The sequence below is a fragment of the Thunnus albacares genome, chromosome 24, assembly GCF_914725855.1.
Source record: "Thunnus albacares chromosome 24, fThuAlb1.1, whole genome shotgun sequence".
NCBI lineage: Eukaryota > Metazoa > Chordata > Actinopteri > Scombriformes > Scombridae > Thunnus > Thunnus albacares.
This window is the reverse complement of record NC_058129.1, coordinates 16,804,097-16,826,331: the sequence shown is the minus strand read 5'-3', so window position 1 is coordinate 16,826,331 and position 22,235 is coordinate 16,804,097. Positions and strand designations below refer to the sequence as shown.

Here is a 22,235-nt window from a genome sequence, read left to right as displayed (position 1 = left end):
ACTTTAAACAGTAGAAACATGGCTTTTGTCACATATGGCCGCTTTGGAAGGGATGTCAGGATAAAGGAGAGTCCCTTTGCTCCTCATATGCAGGTAGGTGGACATGCTGAGTCTCGACTTGAGGAATTATATGCCTCACGTTCAAATTCTGCCTACTTTCACACCTCTGCATGACTGTCAGTTTTGGAGAGTTACAAAACAATTTGTAAAGCACTTTGTTTGACGCACACAGACCCCTTTAGCCTTTTTTTGTTGAGTCATGCACTTGTTCAGCTACTGCTTTTGTCTCCCAGTTGTATAGGTCTGTCAATTCCTTCTGTCCTAGGTGGATGATCTTTATGTTGGACAAGCTTCTGTTTCAGTGTGTCGCCAGGTTTAGAAAACACATAGATAAACCTGTTGTTGTGGTGTTCTTGTTGCTGTTTTGACAAAAGCTCAGTCTTGGTTAGCCACAGGTTTGTAGAGCTGTCTTGGGGCGTGGTGCTCTCGTCTTTTGCCTCTGCATTTGTAGTATCACAGTCAGTCAGATGATGAAAAGTTCTAATAATCTACCAGTTTGTATTTTAGTGGACAGTGGGAGTCGACTATTTTCTCGATTAATTTATTGGTTGTTTGGTTGATAAAATGTCAGATAATGGATAAAAACGTCAATCACTGTTTCCTAAAGCCCAAGATGTAACCTAAAATGTCCCAAACAACAGTCCACAACCTAAAGATAGTCAGTTTACTAAAGAAACTAGAAAAATCCACATTTAAGAGACTGGAACTAGAGAATTTTGGCATTTTTTTCTTACAAAACGGCTCAAAACGATTATCAAAATTCTTGTAATTCTAGATATCCTGTGATCAGGACGACTGAGATTCTGCAGACATGATCTTTTTGTTACCACAGTTATTTTGTTCAGTAGAGGATTTGCTTCACAAATGCTTTTTTGTTGGTTGAGTTATTCTGACAGGGACAGATTTTACACCCTTTGATGCTTTTACATTTAATCTCATCAGCACAGCTTATCGATTGCATCTCCTCTCTCAGTGTTATCATCTTTTATCACTGCATTTTGTCACTGTGCAAATGCATTTAAACTTGAGCTTAATAGGGTGTCAAAATGTATTTTACAGCATCATATGGGCACACAGCACCCTGGGGAGTTCTTTGCTTGCTCAGCTATGCATCTGTAATTGTGCCTAGTTTCAGGCTGACACACTCTAGCAGCCTTCTCACGCTGCAGCTGAGTGCATACTCACGGACACAGTCCACAGACACAGTCCCATGATCTTAAAAGGATGCAAAGACTTTCAGCATCCCCTAAAAAATGTCCTTTGACAGACAATGACAAGGTGTTAGCTTTATTTATTTATTTAGTAAGTTGTGAGCACATATTAGAGAGGGGGGAAATATATTTGTCAAAAATCTATGATCTGCACCCTTGACTTTTAAGACCTCAAAAAGGTCTTTTTTAGCATGAGAATGCAAATCCCGAGACAAGTCAAAGAGGATCAAGTCAAGTTTAGATCTAAGCTGTTTGGATGCTGTATCCAACATATCATGCACATTTCCAGGTCTGTATTTATACTTCGGGGCTTAACTGAAATATCTTTGCATGATTTACAGTTTAAAAACTCCTTAATTATCTTACACTGGCCCTTTATGCGGCCCCTCAGTTCAGCCTCCTGTCTGAAACAGGTTTCAGCTCCTGTCTCTTTAAGGCCCCCCCACCTGTGAGTGCACTCTGTTCTGATTGGTTAGATCCCAGAAGTTTCCTCTGGCTCTGGAGGATACGTAAACAAACAGTAGTAGTAAGATTTCACTTATTTTTTCATTTACTAGAAGTGGAAACTCCTCAAATACACCTGAACATGTTTCAGCCCGAATCCGATCCGAAGTATCTGAGCAGACGACACAAACAACCCATTGATCTGATGTCATGATGAAGAGGAAGAGAAGGTAACCTTGCTGGCGATGTGTTCAGAACAGGTTGAAGCCCTGGCTTTTGACTTGCAGGGGAGCATTTTTACATACGTCCACCTCAAGTTTTGGAACTTTGACCATGTTTAACATAGACATCCAACATTATAACAGTATGAAAATAACAGAAAATCACAAAAAGCATATGTCCCCTTTAATAACCTTCAAATCCAAATGGACAGATAGCCTACTGTAGATAAACTATGTATGTATGATGACTCTGCTGCTATACTGTGAGGTCCATGTGTTGCTGCCCATCCGACAATAAAGGCTTTAGAGGATTAAACAAACAGCCAATGATTCCAGTGCACTGGTGGAAATCACCCCAGATGGGACTTGAACCCACAATCCCTGGCTTAGGAGGCCAGTGCCTTATCCATTAGGCCACTGGGGCGTTCTACAACTACATATGGATGTAATCTGTGGATGTCCACAAACTTTGGGTTACACAGTGTATCTTTCTCTCTCTCGTCACACACATAAATTCAGAAAATGCATCTGGGATGGAGTATGCTCCCTGAATCAAAAAGCATGTCGGAGTGCACTATCAGAATTCATTTATTCATTATTTTTTTTTTTCTGACTGTGCTTCGTCTTCGTCTTCTTTCTCCCCCTCTCTCTCTCTCTCTCTCTCTCAAACACACAAACACATTTCAAACACTTCATATCTTTTCGAGAATTCATCCTGGATTGAACAGCCCTGTCTCAGCGTGCTCATCCACCACCCCCTGTGCAACACAATGATAGTGAATGATGCTCCCTCCCGTTTTCTCCTCCTCTGAACACTGTATCTTCCTTCAAGACTGCATCCGAAATTGAAAGACCCTTCGGCAGGAATCTTTCAACTTTTCGTCGCAACGGTTGACTGCTTTTTTCTCTCTCTGCTTTTGCCTTACTCACATATTTAAAAAAAAAAAAAAACACAGATTGCATCCTGAACGGAAAGATAGATGGAGACCAGGATGGGAAAAGAAATGTGGTGACAGACTTTCTTTGAGGATGCATCCTGAGTTCGAGGCCTGTCTCGTTAGTATGCGCTCCCCTGTGCAATTTTGGAGAACAGACAGTCACCATGAGACATTATGAGCTCCATGAATATCCTAACAACTGGAGTTTGTATTCATCGCAGGGTTTTTGTTGGTTTCTCCATCCATGTGTCACCATGTGTTCAGCCTCTTCAGAGACAATTTCAGAGCAAATGAATGTCTCCAGAAAGCCAAGCAACGTGAGAATGTCAAATGTTTTAAGGGAAAAAGTTGTGGGGAAGGACATCTCACTTTAACTTTTTTGGTCTGTGTCTGATTAAGTGCAATTACAAAAATATCATGTGAAGATGCGAAGGACAAAATGTGTTTCATGTGCACAAACATACGCTGAATATGCAAGTGTCCAACTGCTGTTTAAAGAACCTGATCCAATTAAGGGAGACACATTTTCATGAGGCCTTAATTGAATCAGGTGTGGGAGAGCAGAGCTGCAGCAAAAACACTGCAGGACAGCTGAGCATTGAGGACTCCACTACTCTCCATTAGACTAATCACCTAAATAATGACAGACTTTCTGGGAGTCACCTCAAGCACTGAGTGATGAGAGAATTGACACCAAAACCACTTGTGTACAGTGTCAGCATTTAGCTAACAGCGTGTTAGCTTAAGTAACTGTGAAGTGAGAAAATGGAAAGTTGCTGAAGCTTTAAAGCTACAGTACATGGTGAGTTTGATTTCCTGACATCTATAAAACTACTTGGTTTGTTTTTGTGGTACCAGATTTCTGAAATGAAAACCAAGGACATTTCCAGTATGGCGTCAATATATCATTAAAATATCCAATGTTATCTGAAATAAAAAGATAAAAACAGGGGATGATTCCGGTTTCATGTATTTTGACCATGATAACTGTATTATAGTAAACTATGGTACAGGCCAACTGATAAAATTGGGTACTAACTAAGTAACTTTTTAAACCGTGTCAGAAAATCATAGTTTACAGTACAATGGTGAGTGAAGCAACGGTAAACTATGGAACACGCAATAAAGAAAATGGTCAAACTGCAATGGTTCAATACACATGCAAGACAGAGAAGCAACACTACCAGACTGACACACTAACAGACACACTGTGATAGACAGAGAAAAAAAATTATATTACAGAAACACTACCAACAAGACAGAACTGTTGGATCTGAACAGCCATTCAGTGGTTCTGGTAGTCGGGGTAGAATAAGAGCAGAAGAGAACATGAGCAAAATTGCAGCTAAATCATATTCTTCTTGGGAAGGCTTTAACTTCTTGAAGAATGTGGCAATCAGAGAGGCTTTATGCTTTTTTGTCTGTTGATGTTCTGCCCTCACTGCCAAATGAAAAAGAGAAATTACAAAGGGTGCAGTAAACCATTGTATCAACTTGACCTGGGCACATAAATCGAAATTCTCTCATCATGTTGTGATTAAAATTACATTTCCGTTTCTTGGAAAGAGCCATTGTACTTCCTCCGTCTGCTCCTCTTCACTCACCTTGTGTCACTCTTCTTTGCTTCACTCGTCTTCCTTTTCTTTCTTCTTCTCCTTCTCTTTACCTTTCCACCTCACTCTTCTACACTCTCCTCGCTTTACTCTTTTTACTCCCTTGAGTTTTCCTTCTCACTCTCTTCTCCTTCCTCTCTAATCGTTCATAATAAATAGTACCTTATTAGATAAAATACTTTAGTTGACAGATTCCCATTGCTTGCCTCATTTTTCTATTTTATCTAAAAAACATTGTTTGGAATGATACATTTGCAGGCTCTGTAATTATATCTTTACCTTTTCCTCCTCTATCTCCTTCACTCTTTTTCCTACCCAGTCTTCCTCCTCTCCTTCTTATCCACTCTAACAGAAAACATAATGCTAACGTTATCCATGAAAATTTCAGAATATATTTTCACACTACTTATTATAATGCCAAACCATTAAAGTTGAAATCTAGAAATAAATATTCTCATAATTAATAATGCATTAATTTAATATAATCATATTTTCAAAATAGCCCATCTACTGCATGTTTACATGTGAATGTTTTTTAACCTAGCTACCATGACAGTAGTTAGCTAACGTAGCTAGCTAACTTAGTCTACATAGGTAATATTAGCTAGCATAACCTATATGAAACCTTATAGACCAGATCATCTATCACATAATAAATTGTAACATAACATCACTAGCTAGTATCTCAATGATTGGAATTGGCTTGAAAAGACATTTGTAGTGATGTTGTGGATTCACTTGACACTTGTTAGCTTCCGGCTGAGTTTCCCACATCAGTTTTCTTTAAAACTAGTGAGAGCATGTAGTTAGTGGAAGAAGAAAAATGATATGATGCTGCCATAGCAGGCAGCCCACTCTGTTGGCCAAAACAAGCATGTGGTTGAGACGCTAACCGCTAGGCTCTGCTGCAAGGTCTTTCTCTGCCAGGTAAAATATTATTTCACTTTGCAGCCAGTTTTTAATATACAGTTTAAAACGGGGACATTTCTGAGGACAGCTCCAGCTGGGGACAGGCCACCAAAAACGGGGACTGTGCCTGTAAAAAGGGGACGTCTGGTCACCCTATTCAAATGGTATAGAAACTCTTTTCATGCTAGATGCTAACGTTCTTTTGATTTGTGAGCAGTGTTTTTTGATTAGTGGTTTTACATTTCCATTAATGGATGGATTAAATGAACAAAATTTTAATTAAATAGTGAGCTGTAGAGATTTTGGTAGGTATATTTTTGGACTCTAGAGAGGGCCAGGCTAGCCATTTACCCCGACTCTAAGTCTTTATGCTTAGCTAGGCAAAGTTATGCTAATGCAGGCAAATGTCTCCTGGCTGTACACTTGTACACACTGTGCACAGACACTGTGTAGCTCTGGGAGAGAAAGAAAATAAGCAATGAAATGTTAAATGTTTCCCAAAATTGTACAAGTGTGTCTTTTGCTATTTTCTGACATTTAACAACAATCTTACTGTTAGCCTCAATTTGTGCCTCTTAATATTACATTTGCATTACAGAGCATCCGGCTTTCTGAAAGATGAATTCTTGTCAATCAATTAAAACTAATAAGGATGTTTAACAAAACTTAGCTGTTTTGAAATGATTAAAAATCACTTTAAACTAATAACAAATTCTATATTTTTCATTCAGATTGTTAGTTGTGTCTTTTTGTGGAATTATTAATTGTGGAAATACATTCAAAACCATGATAAGTGTTGTAAAAGGAACTTCTGAGTTGGTCTTTATCCTTAACAAAAACAGATCCTTACTGTAATGTAAGTAATGTAATGTAATGTTAAATGATACAACAGGATAAAAAAGTAGTTGAGGTCCATCTTTCACATGAGCTGAAAAACTCAATGATAGATACGCATTAGCTCGATTAATTTACATGGAAATTTTAAATAAAATATTACCTTATTCTCTATGCTGAAAGAGTAAAATGAAATGAAATTCTTCCTTAGGGAGGAAACACTTCTATCTGTACTTTCAGCTGTCAGATAGAGTAATAGCACCTGCAAAAGTGCACTATATTCAGCAATATACTTTAAAAGTAAAAGTCATTGCTCAGTCAGTTTGCTGTATTTCACAAATTTGTCTTAGACACAACAAACAACATATTGCACGTTCTGCACAGGACAAGTGAAATAAAAACATTAATATTTATACAGAAGTATTGGGCATCAATACCTTAACTATATTGTAAACTGCTTTATAGATTTCTTTCTGTTTTGACCATAACACAAATAAATAAGCCCTAAATGAAATTGCATTGAAAGAGACAGGCAGGTCATGACTTAACTGGTGCTCAGTATAAATATCTTTCTCATTCTCTTTCTCTTCTGCAGATGTTTGAATCTTGAACAGTGATCCGTGATGGTGCTGCGACACGTCATGCATCAACTCTGACCGATAAAGGTGAAGCGTGTGTGTGTGTGTTTTTATAAACTGAGAGCAGGTTTGGATAGAAATAATTAGACATTAAAAACAGATTTTGTGTCCGCTTTCGCTTAAAATGTGGCTGTAATATCGGTTTGAATGTGGCTTTGTCAATGTTTTCATTTGAAGTATATTTGTTTTTTGTCCCAAATAAGAAATAGCTATTATCTCTGCTAGAGATGGTGTGTGTTTGCCTCAAATGTGAGAAGCAGCTAGATTGAAGCCAGTATTTTCCAACCTGTATTTCTGAGGAGCAGAACAACAAGTCTGCTATCTCACAGGCACACTGGCACACTGTTCTTTGTGTGATGCTTAATTAGGCAGCAGGCAAGCTTACACCATGATTTCTCAACAAACATCACTTTACCTGTGCGATCAGGGTTTTGTCCATTGTCAAAAAAATTGTTATGATAAAGTTGCATTGTGACATGCACAAAAGTTAAGCATAGAAAAATGCTGTAAACATAGAGCACAGCTGCAAGCCTTGAAAGGATTTCAACACCAAATCTTTATTGCCCTTTAGGCCACATGCTCTGACAATTCTCTTTCAAAATAAGTGAATAGTTATTATATGAATATTAAAGGTATACTATGCAGGATTTTACTAAAAAACAATGTATTCTGTAAATGTACTCATACAAAAATAATCCCTCTCAATCATCACTTATGACCCACTAGAAGTGTGTGGTAGTGTATTTATCTGCTGACCTCTGCCTATATTTTCTTATTTTCTTATTATTTTGCTGTGTTCAGGAGGCTTCTGGGTGTCAACCTCTGGGCGGTGGGTGTGTAGCCCCGAGCCAATAACAGCTTGTAGGTGTGAGGTCAGGACTCGTAGCGTAGCAACCAGGTTACATCGCTGCCTCCGTCTATGTCTCCGTCTTTGTCTCTCTCCTCTGCTCCGCTCTGCTCTCCGTCTCTGTGTCATGGATGAATAAAGAGCTGCAGGTCTGTGTGTCTGCTTGTCCGAGGGCGGGGCTCAGCTACACACACGCAGAGCAGAGAGGCCACAGCGGACAGGATGAAGCTCTGCATTCACACAAAATCTGGCGATGCCGCACCTTCCCGCAGGGTTGTACGGAGGTGTGGGTGTGTTTATTTGTGCTTTACAATGTAACCGCTCTAGCTCACTCGACCATCGCTGCTCTCTCTCTCTCTCTCTCTGAGCCAGGGAGGAATGGTCAACCTTGAATGCTTTGCGGAGGGGTTCAGTTGTGAGATTATATTGCAATGTTACTGACTCAAATCATCAAAGGCAATTTCAGGAATTGAATCTGCACACACATGACTTTTTAAAAGTCAGAGAAGCAAACACATAATGGAGAGAATGGACCAATTTTGCTGTTGCCGCTTGCGTGTGTTGACATCAGTAGGAAGATCAGGTAAACTTTGCTTACATCTTGCAGCAGCTCCAGATTCATTGGCTCGTTAAATAATTGTCACTAGTCAGTGCAGGGATTGAACCCACAACCTTGGTGTTATTTGCAACACACTCTGAGCTAACCGGCCTGATCATCATGTGTTTCTTAACAAAATATGTTTCTGTCAAACTGGGACAGAACAGAGTGAATGCATTCAACATACGAGAGGCAGCGAGAGAGATCGATGCTCGGATACTCACGTACCCTTTTGTTTCTGTGAATCAACATAGACAGTCAGACACTTTTCCTTTTGGCCACTTGGGAGCAGGTGACAAGTCAGAGTAAGCATGCCAAAAATGTTTGAATTTAATTAGTTTAACACGCAAGAATGAATTAACCTTGAGAAGAGTCTAGAACCTTAGACAGTGATAAAAGAGAAACTAAAACTACTCAGCATACACATTTGCCTCTTGACAGTTTCCATTTTACTGAAGGTCATTGCTTACAGGTGAGGACACAGGGTGAAGACTTGGCCTTCAGGTAATCTGTAAGCATCACCTACATATTCTGTGGAAGTGGTAAATCTCCCATTTGCCCTTTGCTGTGGGACAAATTCATATCATAAATCAATGACACTTCAATAGATTAGACATAATAGGAATACTGAATAATACAACATTAATAAAACGATGCATTTGCCAACATTTAAAGGGATAGTGTGGTATAAGGGAGTATTTTTTATTGTTGTGGCTTAACAAAAACCAAAATCAGGGGCCACTGTGTAGACATGAAACCAATTCTCCTGTTTACAGATTTTGGCAGCAAAACAAGCCTAAATTGTATACCAAGAGCAATCAAGAATCCCTAGAGTGACAATTCAAGAGTGCTGTTAAAGAAGCGAGAGCACAGAGAAAAGTTGGTGAGGATTTTTGTTTTGTTTTGTGCCTTTTTAAAGCAGGATCAAGGTATACTGGGAGGTGATGTAATTGATTATGCAAGCAGGGACTTTAATCAAAGACAGTTTCGATGAAGCACTGCCGACCTTGGCTATAAATTGAGGTTGTGACAAAGTTTGTCACATTTAGCTGTCTGTCAAAAAACAGCCCTTCCTGTATTTAATAATTATGTTTCAGTTAGAGGTAATTATGATACACAGAGATGGATTGGAGCATTGCCCAAGTGTTGAAGAAATCTTTTATATTCTATAGAAGCAGTTTCTCCGCTTAACGCTGAAATGCCACTCATTTTCTCTGAATTTAAACTTACAGAGACACACTGACCTCGACTATTTCCAGCTAATTAATAATACTCCATTCATTATGATATACGCCGTGACCATTGGGACTTCTAAGACACAGCAATGTAGACTGTAATTAACGTTACGACCCATTAAAAGGAGAGATGGGTTGAGGTTTGAAGACTATAAGGTCAGTAAAAGATAAAGTATTTTATGTGCTATATGCTGGCTGACAGATAGTAATCAGATGACAGCAAATTTAGTATTTATAAAAAAAAATCACAAAATGACTAGCACTAGATCAAGTCATTTTGATGATTATATAAATGGATAGCAGTGAGATACGAAGTGAGCAGCCCCCGAAATGCCCTCCACAAAGGCTCATTAGATTTATGGATCTTAACTGTTAGCGGATTGAAACTATTTTTGGGTTGCAAGACACGTATTAATACTCTGCCTCATCCCGATCTATGCAGCTGAAGATGCATGGGTTCCATATTTGGAGCTGCGGGTATTTTTCATAGTAATCTGGAGGGATAAATAACTAGATCTCATTGTGAGGAATGTGTCATGGCTGCAGATCAGTTGGTAAAGGATTGCTTGAGAGGTTTCAAAGTTACAGTGCATTTATTGGCTAGAGGGTGTGACAACAATGACCATTAAAAAAATACAGAAGATGGATTCAAATCTCTTCCCCCATCAAACAAACATTTCTAGTGTTCCTAAGGGAGAAAAAGCAGATAAATGTTAACTTTAGTTTTATTTTATTGCCCAAAGAAGACAGAAAAGTAAATAATCCAGCACTTTTTTTTTGATAAGTAGCAAGACAGCTGTGGGCCTATCCGACTTAATGATGCTCACAGACCCATGAAAGGACAGGAGCTCCGAGAAAATTGACTTGACATAAAGTCGAGATTGTAATTAAAAAATACACCCATCGTTTCATTCTAATTGGGGCTGTAACAGATAAAACCAGAATCAGAGAAGACGGCCTCATTCGACAGCTTCAGTCGTTTCAGCGAATACCCCAAACTGACATGTTTATGTTCAAATAACCACAGGAGTTATGACTCTTGTCCATCGGGAGAAAAGGTGGAAATAATGATGTTATTGACCTCATGTGTTCCAGCAGCATTTCGAACTCTATAATTTTGTCTTTCAACTTCCTGTTTACACTGGAAACAGGGAACATTGACATCTGTGGATTGTGATCACCTTATTAAAAAGCTCATTATTCCAATTTATATTATCGTGAGTAATAACTTGAATCATTGTACTGATCATCTTTTAATCTGATATCTGTGGCGGATGTGATCGTGTTGGGCCATACAACCTCCTCAAATATGTGTACATATGTTTCCAACTTTGAGAGATGTATAATAGGCTGTGTGAACCAATCAGGACCATTTTCACTTGTGTTTACAGCCAGCAGAGGCAACCGGACATTAAGAGACAAAACTGGAAATAGAACAATCAAAAAAAACAGGCAGGTCGTGTAAGGTCAACAAAGCCACAAAATCCACAGAGATGGATGTGGATGGGTCAAGAAAATGTTAAACTCTAGCATGGGAGGCTTCATCTTTCCTACTGTTGACTACAGTCGTAACCAAGTAGTTATTTTAACCCAAACCACAATCTTTGCCTACATCTTACAAAGTTGTTTTTGCCCCTAAACTGAACCAAACCTTAACCATAGTGATGTCAGATCACACAACAGTTTTATTTTTGTACAAGTTATTTGTAGCGGTTTTGGAAGGCACTATGATAGGGGCATCAGATTAGAAAACTCATCTTTCTGCAGGGTGATTATGGATGATGTATTTCATTTAATTTGGAGGACAAAATGGCTCCAAAGTGAACAAATTAATTTCAGATGTGAGGCACAACAGGAGGTGAGTCATCTATCTAGAGATTGCTGACTGAATCTGCTGAAATGTGTTTGTTTTGGAAGAAAATCAGATCTAGTGAGGGCACATATTGACAAAAGGTGTTTCAAACAATACTTTAACCCAGGTCTTTGTTGTTGTCTAGTGTTTTTAATATGATGTGTTAATGTGTTAGAATTAGACTTTTTGGGTGGTTCGGCTATTCATCCACAATGATTCATCCTAAAACTGCATGAAATAACTTTCAACTACCTTAAAATTGAGAAATGTTATGTGAGAGCAATTTTTTAACAGCCTGTGAAATTGTTTAGAGAAAAAAAAAAATCTCAACAATATTTGTTCAGCAGCTGACAGGCTCATCTAATCGCAGTTTTCTGTGACAGAAATGGATTATTTTCACTCTCAAATGGGACAAAGTTATTACATTTCAAAGAGAAACATTAAGTGAAATGACAAGTGTTTCAGTGTGTAATTTAATTCTCGGTTGCAATTCCACCTTAAATGTAAGGTGTAGGAGTAGCAGAAGGGTCCAGTGGCATACTTTAAGGAGTATTAAACATACAAACTCTTTACACTTAACACATAATTCACTTAAAATATTTTTTCACTCTCTCTTTGCTACAAAGTCCCCGGACAGGATTTACTTCTTTTTTTTTTTTTTAAAAACATCATATAACTTAACGCTCCCTCATAAAAACAACTTTAAACCTAACAGAGATATTTCTCTACAAGTATCCCCTGCTGAAGCTGTGGGGATTATTTTTCAGGTACCTCATTTCACTGTACTCTGATTGACAGTGAAGTGGCTCTCAGGTTCGCCTCGCTTGGCAGATGAATTCACAGTGAACTCTTAAAACCACATAACGATACGAAAAAATGTTTGTGGTTTCGGTGAAGTTTACCTTAGAGATTCTTTTATGCATTATACATAACATTTCAGTGAAAAATAATGACCTGCCACTGTGTTATCGTAGAAGGGAAACAAATCGACTTTTCCTGCAGGTCTCATATTTGAGCCGATTCATTTTAGGGTTTTTTGTTGTGGCTTGAAAGAGTCTGGTGCTAGTTTTACGTCAGCACTTGATGATGATGATGATGATGTGATTTTTAAACCTCCTCCTCCTGTCTTTGTGCCTTGTGCAGTGTATGTCATAGAGCAGAGTTTTATCTGTCCCTTATCAATGTTCCTCATATGCTGTAAACGTATTCATCGGTACACTTTCATCTATATTCATCGGTGCAGTTGCATCTGTTCTCACACACACACACACACAATCAAACACTGCTAGCTGTGTCGTAGTCCTTGCTGATGTGGGAGGTGCTGGGCAGGGACTTGAGGTACTCCATGTGCCTCCTGGCGTCCTCCTGATTGTGCCTGATGTAATAAATGATGTAAGCTGTCACCATGGAGAACCAGCAGAACATGGCCACAAACATGGCCACGTCTGTCGTCTTCTGGTGGAAGTTGCAAAAGTTGATCCCAGAGTCCAGGACCTGGATCACCGGTTGCCCCACATACTCCTCCTGCACCGACGTGTAGCAGCTCACCTCGTTCACCGTCTCGGGGTCCAGCCTCAGCTCCCTCAGCACCTCCTGCAAGGAGCACTCGCAATGCCAGGGGTTGTGGGACAGGCGGACGCGGGCGTGGAGCTTGGCGAAGGTGTCCCTGGGGAGGTTGCTGAGGTGGTTGTTGGAAAGATCCAAGGTCCGCAAGCCCTCATGAATTCCTTGAAAGGCGCCGACCTCCATGCTCTCTATGGCGTTGTGAGATAGATCCAGTTCCCTGAGGCGGTGAAGGTCTGTGAAGGCCCCCTTGGGGATGTGTCTGATCCGGTTAGACGAGAGCAGGAGAACGACGGTGTCCTTGGGCAAGTTCGGGGGAATGTTCTCCAAGTTGCGTGAGTTGCATTGCACAACCACGCCGTTTCTGTCTGTGCAATGACAGCTCTTAGGGCACGCATATGCAGTCATAATCATCAACAGAAGCCACAATGTTCCCACAGAGACGAGAGAACCACAGGAAGGAGGTTTAATGGATGACCTGCACCTTTGAGAGGCCCCCATTAGTCTGGGCGTTAATGGCTAAAGTTTCATTCTCAGGGCACTTTTCAACATTGATCCGCACATTATCGTCCATCATTTACCTCGACAGTTATGGATAACCAAGCTGTGATCAAACCCCGAGGCAGCAAGCGTCCAAAGGTTTGCATACAAACTAAATGAGATGTCGAAGTGCAGCACAGCTGACGTAAACCACTGACAAGAGAAGGGGAGGATATTTTTTGACAAGCCAAGTCATATCTGTGTTTCCAGGGTGGGAGGGCATGGCTTCTCAGCTGACTGGAAGAAACCTGAATGTGAGAAAAAGATGGAGAGAGAAAGGATGAGATGGAGAAAATGTCAAACCTTTACAGAAAGTTCTCCATATTGAAGAATTTGTTGCTATCTTAGAGCTGAAGTTGGTTGTCTGCTGTTCAAAAATGCTGATGAAAAAGCCTGATGATGTGCATTTGTGGGTCGACTGACAAAATATCTAAGTTCCTACATGCTTTACATAATTCTTATGTTGTTAATTTTCTTGCTTAATCATGTTACACTCCCTATTCAATACAATTTCTAAAGCATTTCCCCTTTTCAGACTCCATCCTCCTTGGAGCGGAGACTAGTAAAGTTCAAGATTATCATAATAATAGCATTTCTACAGCATGGGTCCCCTCACTAAAGACTTGTCCCTGTGAAAAGATGACAAGCCATTAAACAAAGTGTGGGCTCATCAATATGCAGCAGATGAACTTTCAAACAGTGATATGTGATAAAGTTAAAAAAAGAAAAAAAGAAAAAGTGTCTGTAGTCTATAATATGAACCGTGATGTATATGAGAGCACTGAAGGTCACAGTGCAAATCAAAACATGACAATGAACTGGCTGGAAGATAACAGCGCAAAGAGCGACTGATAAGCAGGAGGCAGCATTTTTATCAAGGTGATGAATGTCAAGCAGTTTCTCATCTCTGACTCCTATAGAATAATAATATTGATAAGCTAAATATCTCTGTTAAACCAAGTCACTTTAGGAATATTATAGGAATAATATTGGAGGGGCAGATGTACAGTAAACTAATGTACAGAGTAGGGCTAATAAAACACAAGAATATAATATAAGAGATATCAAAAAGGACTGTTTCATACCACAGACAAATTATATGTCCTTATCAGGTTATTTTGGGATGAGGAAGATAAAAAAAACAAATATAAATGAACTCTATTACAAAAAGGAGCATTTTTTCTCAGTGACAAATCACTAATTATGTAAATTATGACGCACAGTTAGTGACCCTAATATTTGAAAAAAACACACAAATGTGTGCTTTTTCATATGTTCATCTCTGGCATGATTTCACCTGGATATATTCACTTTTATAGTATCAGCCTGGATAAAGGTGGATAAAGGTGGATAAACTCTACCTGGAAATCAAAAAGGAACATAAAAAGTGAGTTTAAGAGTCTGTATCTACCTGGTCGCTCCACTCTGTCCGATCCAGATCACCATGCAGTCACAAGGGAGATTCTTTTGTTTAATGAAACATCCAGCAATAAAAAAAAAAAAAAAAAATCTCCTGTAAATGAGCGCACGTCTCTGGCAGTAGTCATATGTAGACAACACAGCAAATTCAGGAGTCAGGATCCAACTGTTTAATCACAGTTTTTAAGCTCTTGTCAGCGCAGGTTTGCAGCAGCTGTGTGTCTGTCGGTGTGTGTGTGTGGATGTGGATGTGCGCAGAAGCGCAGCACTGCAAGCTGCACCGCTGTGATCCCGTCTCTCTCACTCTGTTAAAAGGGAACCCTGCTGGATGTGCGTCACCGGGAAAACTGGTACTGACGGCTGAAGGTAGTGCCACCCATACACAACATCAAACTACAATCGACAGCAGAGTTTTTCACAGATTATCATCCAATATGTCAGTCATAACGTAGGCTATTGTTTTTTTCTTTTTTCTTATTGTATTAGTAGGCAACAATTAATAAATTGCCATTGTGTTAATTAATAATAGTGGAATGTAACTTTACTTAAATATCAAGTACAATTTGAGGTACGTGTACTTTAGTTTATTGCTTCTATTTTATGTCTATTCCATCTACATTTCAGAGGCAAATACTGTGTTTTTTACTCCTCTATGTTTATTTTACAGTTAATTACTAATTACTTTGCTAATTAAAATCTTAATCTAAAACTTACTTTATGATTAGCTTGTAAAATATGACAAATTGTTATAAATGAAACCATAAAAGTAGCCTAGTTAAAAAACACAACATTTACTGCAATTATCAACAAGTACATTTTAGTGATAATACTTCTGTATTTTTAAGGTTTTAATGACTTTTACTTGTAATTGAGTATTTCTACCTTTGGACAGGCATGTTTCCAGTCTTTATGCTAAGCTAAGTTAACTGGCTGCTAGCAGTAGCTTTAATGTACAGACGTGATAGTCGTATCAATCTTCTTATCTAACTCTCAGCAAGAAAGCAAACAAGCATACAGTATTTCCTAAAATGTTGAAAAATGTTTTTTCCTTTAAGTAAAAGATCTGAATATCCACCACTGTAATTAATTAATCATTCTGGTCATTTGTAAAGTAAAAATATTTCTGGTTTCAGTTTCTAAAAATGCTGACTGTAGTTTGCTTTTTGCAGCTTAATGTATTTTTTTATGCTAAATGGGAAAACTTTGGGCTTTTAGTAACTTGTGATGCACATTTTACATCATTTCTGTTGTTTATGAGATGAAATGATTGGCTGATTTCATGAGAAATACTTGATTGGATTGAAAATAATTTTTTGGTACTGTCCTATTGTGTATTGCACTCTATCAACTCCAGTATCTGTTCATCCCATGCTACCCACTGATGTATTAAATTTAAATTTCATGCTCACTTGCACAACTGAATGACATCTAAACCTCTTCTTAATGTTTTTCTGGAGCTCTCTTCTGCCTGCTGTTTATTTTATTCTTTTACCTCCATTTGCATGTTTAATTGAATCTATATTTTTATGTATCTGTGGTATTTTATTGGTGTTTTAACACCAAAGGGGAAAATAAAGTCAATTTTAAAAGGCTGTATTTTACATAACCTTTTTCAAAATGCATGCAAGAAGCAGACAAACCAGATCAGTCATCACAAACTTAATGCCTTTAATTGTCTTGTCTTGTATAAGACTCCTAAAGGACCCTGAATGTCATTTTGTCTACCTAACATCTCCCCATTCTCCTCATGTTCTGTCCGTGACTGATTGTTTGCCCCGTGTGTCACGCTCTGTCACTCTTCATAAACATCGATTACAATTGTCCTGCCCTGATGGAGGACTTCAATACCGAGTCTGTCAAACTCACGCTGACAAAAGACCTTTGAAGGTACTCCCAGCTGTATCGTTACGACGCAGAGACCACCTGAACGCAGCCAGCACTGTATGATTAAATGGCCGCCACGTGCAGAGTTCAACCCTGTCAATTTTGCTGAGAGGCAGAAACATTGATTATATTGACTACTGAAGCATTTTAGCTTGCAGGAGTTAGCTTTACTTCCCTTTTATTGCTGTGACAGTATCCAAAATCACAAAGCACACTCATAAATGTCAAAACAACCCAACACCTCTTTTTTTTCCTGCTCCAGGATAATCAGGGTGATAGATTTACTTCACATCCTCCATTGTTTAAGCTACTTGAGACTCGCCAAGGCATTTGTTTAACACCCTTAGTCATTTTGTTGGACTCCTGGCAAATTTCCTGCCTTGTAGCTGATCTTAAATAAAACTCCTGTCTGAAATCACAATGATATGGAGCTGAGCCAAGGAAGCTTTGTCGCTTAAGCGTTATATAGAATCAGTGATTCTGTCATAACACAGTTCATGAGACAGATTTATTAAATGTAAATGATGAATTCAGATAATTTTTTCTGTCAAAAAAAGAGCCACAAGATACAATTTTGACATCATTCTGTCCCATCTGCTCTCCCTGCATGGTTTGTCACAGATGACATTGTGAAGTCACTCTCCGGAAGCAGCACAGCGCTGCCCTACAGTATAGAGGCTATTGACCTCTCCGATGCCGCGCTCAGTACATTTGATAATGCTTTCCCGCAGCAGAGGCTATCTGACATTGGATTTTGCTCGCTCTGCCTGCAATTGCTTTCACTCTCGGGGGAGGACACAGCATGTTTTAGCACTGTGACCCATGTCCAAACTCACTAGTGGAAAGGGAAGCAGCGCAGGATGTCTACAGGCAGGAGACACCTCAGACTTTAAGACATTTGCAGCATCTTTTTAGATTTGTACGTTGTCGCCCTCACTGCTTTGACATCAGTCCTTTGCATTATAGAGAAGGTTGTCTGTAAGCAGCTTACAGCAATGCTGAGTGATAGCATGGACTCACTCCAACTTCCATGATAAGCCAACGCAGGAACAGAGAATGCCTTTACGTTTTGGACGAGCCCAGTTGGACAAATCCTTATTGATCCGTTATTGAAGGTAAATTGACTGAGGGGAGCACAGGCTAATGTGCATCGGCCACTTGATTTGCCGATGTCCTCTTTGTTATACCTCGAGCTTCACAGGATTCTGGGTTGCTTTTTTAGAACAGAAACAAACATGATTTTTTAATTGAATGTGGCTTTGTGACACGATTTCTCTCTTTCTTGTCCCCAGAGTGTTGTTGGAAAGGTCACAGCAAAGGAGTGGCTGAACGTAAGGTTATCTGATCACCGGCTAATGTTGAGTGTCCGGCCAGATGTCTTGTCTGATGTACCGTAAGCCTCTCAGGTCATTGAGGAGCTCGATATCACATCATCCTATTACTGTATGTGGTTAACTGGCTCCAAGAGAGTTGTGAAGTGGGGGGTTATTTTTGGCACCAAGGGCTTAAAATAATAAAGTCCAGTTATTTTTCTGCATGTAGAGTTTTAGAGGACTGGCAGCTGGAGCATTTCCAAAGCTTGGATGGACATTAAAGTCTCCTGGTTGAATCAGCAGTACAAAAGATGAGCAAATGCATGAGAAAATAGCTGATTCTTTAGTAAAAACTCACAGATATAAGAATACATACAGTAAAAACTTGCAGAGAGAAGTCGACTTCCAAGGCAATGCTGTATCTCTAGAAATTAAGTCCACATTGAATGTGCTAATACAGGAAGTTGTGTATCCCATATAGGCGAAAAGCGAATTTGTGAACATTTGCATTTTTAATAGTATAACCACAAACTTTTCCTAACCTTCCCAAGCCTCTTAGTTGCCAAACCCCAACCATACACTAAGAATAGTTCATTTTCCATATCCACAAAGTTTCATTAACCTTAACTATACTGCATGTGTAGAGAGCGAGTGAGGCAAGTGAGGCAAAGAAAATTGGAAATATTGGATGTTTTGCCAATTTTGTCTAACGATGGGGTCACAGGAGCATTTCTGAAAGATTACTACAACCACTGAACATAAATTTTCTTTTTGGGGAACCAGTAACACCACAAGTTTATGCTTGCAGTTCAAATTAGTCCACTTTCAGATTCTGGGTCCGTGTTGAAAGTTTGTATTCCTTAAAGATCTCCTCCAGATATATAAAAAATACTCTGCTTGGAATAATAATATATGTCTAGTATGTGTTTTTTCCTCAAAAAGAAAAGTACAATTACCTCATTAAAAACCTACAAATTCAATGTATTTCCAGAAAATATGATAAATATACAAATATTGTTCACTGCTGGATGACAGATACTTCCATGAAAAGCATTGAAAATAGTCTTCTAGTGTCAAACTCTGCACAGAGAAGCTCAAGCACATCAGAGCACAGCAACAATAAGCTAAACACAGATTTTTGACTGGAGGGGGGCTTTAAGTGTCGCAGTGATTAGTTCACAATTGCAGCATCAGAGCGTTGTGAATTTGCTACATCTCTGACTGGCTTCTTCTCCATAACAACAGCAGCTGAGGCTCATGAGCATCGTCAATTACCAAACTCAAGGAAAAATGTGAAGTAGTTGAAACAGATGGACATGACATAAACCTTTAAAATCGTTGAATTATTCAGGAGACTGCCATGTTTCTATATTAAGGAACGTTGAGGATGTCATTAAAAGAAAACTGTGAAATGGGAACTTCACCAGCTCCTTTTGTTCAGCTGTTAGACATCATGCTTCAGTGCCACATGTAATGTCAGCTGACGTATATTTTACTGTTGATCTGAATTTCTCGACGAAGCACTCTGTCACATTTCTGCTAGTTAAACGTTCTGTGTGAATAAATTTATCATAACTTTTGTGTGGCAGGACTTGATTCCTCAGTCAGGCTCACTGTCAGCTGCAGGGGCAGCCCGTTAAACTCTGATACACACTGCAAAGCTCTGCGCTGGATCTCAGCCAATGATTATGTATGGCCTGCCTACCTATCAACTTACTGGACAGCTTCTTGGCTCTCACCAAACAATTCTTAATCTACCCTTGAATGCATCCCTGAACCCAGAAACCATCCTCCGTTTTGCTAAAACTGTGGACATCCCTGTCTGATCAGCATAAAACTTACACTTCCTGGCATTGTCTTGTGCTCAATTTTAAGCTGTCAATGTTCTCTTAATATAAACTCGATGGTATTCTGGCCACACACCATATAATAAGACCAGCTTTCTGTCTGTGAGGATCTTCTCAACCTCAGAACAAATCCAGACACAGAGCAACCTACCTATCTTCTCACATATATCCTGAGGTTGAGCTGAAAAAAATCCTCTGAAAAGCCTGTGTTGTTTCTGAACTTTTCACCTGTGTAATTCTCACAGCTGCTTTCAAGAAAGAGAAAGTGGTCTGCTGGATTTATCTGCTGTTCTTCAGTCTAATCCAAGCAATGTTCTTACATATAGTAGGTGCATAATTTAATAGCGCAAAAGGTGGCGGTATCTCATGCTCTGTAGGGCAAAGAATGTCTGAGGTTCTGAATCACTTCTCTGGGAACTGCCTGGGAGCCGTCTGCGGTCTGGATGCTCAGCATCCTTCCTGGCAAAGCAATTTACAGGTTCAAAGGCGGGCCAGCACATTTCATGATGTTGAAATGACTTCACAGCAGAGGAGAAAAACCTTTGGATCTCACCATCTATCTGTCTGTTGCTATCTGACAAATCTGACAAATGCCCTCCATACATTTTCTTTTTTTTTTTTTTTTTTGTGGCTGTTGGTATTTGACAGGGAAGTTACTGTTTGTTTGAAGTGGGAAAGTTTTGATTTGTTTGTAGAGAAAAGGATGAAAGAAACAAACTTGTGAAATGGTTTGGGAGTGACCATAGAGAGAATGAAATGTGCTGATTGGATGAAGGTTTGGGAATGATCTTAGGAAGAGAGGGAAACGCATTGACTGGGAAGTAAAGTGGTTGGATAAAAGGGTTTTGAGAGTATTTGAGGAGTGTTGGCACCAGATGGCTTTCCTGGTTGAACTTCAGTCAATCAGTATTATATTAAAAAAAGTTGGAAAATGAGCTCAGATCATCAGAGTTTAAAGGTACATTTATTTGTCCATCCTTCCCTACAATTTACACTTCTGACAACAGAAGTCGCTGCTTGTAATTCTTTCAAATAAAGTTTGGGTGAGAATTACACAGTATTTGTCTCATTTCTCAGGCATGTCGAGCAACATATTGATGAGACTAGGTTGCTGACAGTGTTAGGCATCTATCTAAAAAGACAACAAAAAAACAAAGGCCCCAGATGAAGCACATCTTCCATCTTTCATTGTCGGAAAAAGAAATTCTTGATGGTGCCACAGTCCTGCTGCTGCAGCTGCTCAGCAGTCGTCTCTAGACAGTAAAGACACATTACCACAACTAAATAAGGCAAATAAGAAGTCAGATGGACTTCACTGTCATATGAAATTTTGTAGTAATGTCAAGCATTGTCACGCTGTCACGGACAATTTAAGTTAATTGCTATGAAAATACTCATCACTTCCTTAAATGGTAACAAAATGTCATTTGAGTACACAACAATCCATGATAAATGTCACTTATATTACCTTTTAACATTAATTTACCTCATTTTTATATATACCAATGAGTTGAAAAGACACCCTGTATAATGATTTTACTATAGGATGTTGTGTGATATGGTTCCTTTTTGTGGAGAGACAACCATGAATAATTTTTTAATCCAGCCAATTTTGGTGGCAAATACAGCACTGTTATATAACTTTTATCCCAGGGGACGCTCATATGAGAGGATTTCTTCTGTCATTGATATCATAATCTAATAATGATCTATATTATCATTAAATTATCTTTCCATACTGTCGTTAGAGAAGTGCAAGTGGTGAAAGAGAAACCTATGATTAGACGAGTCATCCTTAGTCATTCTCTAATTAGGAATAATTTGAATTAAATTGTACTTAATGGTAGTAATTATATGAAATTATAGTGATTCCTCATCTTGCTGCGAACCGCCAATAAACTCCTGTAAGACCTCACAAGATCTTTGACAACCCATGCTATAAACAATAAGAATGCTTCAATGCTTAATTGTACCACTGGCAATATTTAATTGGCTTTTTAAAATCAGATTTTATCATTTGTTCCAGTGAAATCACAGAGCTATCTTTTTAAAGAAGGATAGATGAGATTCCCATTTAAACCTCATCATCTAATTACCCTAATCACTTTGCTATACAATAATTAGCTGTATTTAATAACTATCAAAATCTCCCCAGGGGGTCTTTTGCTCGGCATAGGCTGCCGTCAGCTCATGGCTCATCAGGCTTTAATGTGCGCACAGGGATGGTGTCGAAATGAAGTTTTCTGTCGGAAGCAGCAATGAGATACCA

General features: G+C 39.0%; 1 protein-coding gene and 1 non-coding gene across 2 annotated transcripts; both read right to left on the bottom strand.

The window, feature by feature from the left end:
- Window positions 1–2,287: 2,287 nt before the first annotated feature.
- trnar-ccu lies at window positions 2,288–2,360 on the bottom strand. The gene has a single exon. It is a non-coding gene; the product is annotated as a tRNA-Arg (tRNA).
- Window positions 2,361–12,032: 9,672 nt separating this feature from the next.
- Window positions 12,033–13,895, bottom strand: LOC122976455 (leucine-rich repeat-containing protein 3-like). Its single transcript, XM_044344948.1, has one exon. The coding sequence runs from the start codon at window positions 13,462–13,464 to the stop codon at window positions 12,676–12,678; it is 789 nt and encodes a 262-aa protein (XP_044200883.1). The 5' UTR covers window positions 13,465–13,895; the 3' UTR covers window positions 12,033–12,675.
- Window positions 13,896–22,235: the final 8,340 nt, after the last annotated feature.

Bases quoted from the DNA above. Each gene is read 5' to 3' on its own strand.
- LOC122976455 (XM_044344948.1), bottom strand. From the start codon at position 13,464: ATGGGGGCCTCTCAAAGGTGCAGGTCATCCATTAAACCTCCTTCCTGT.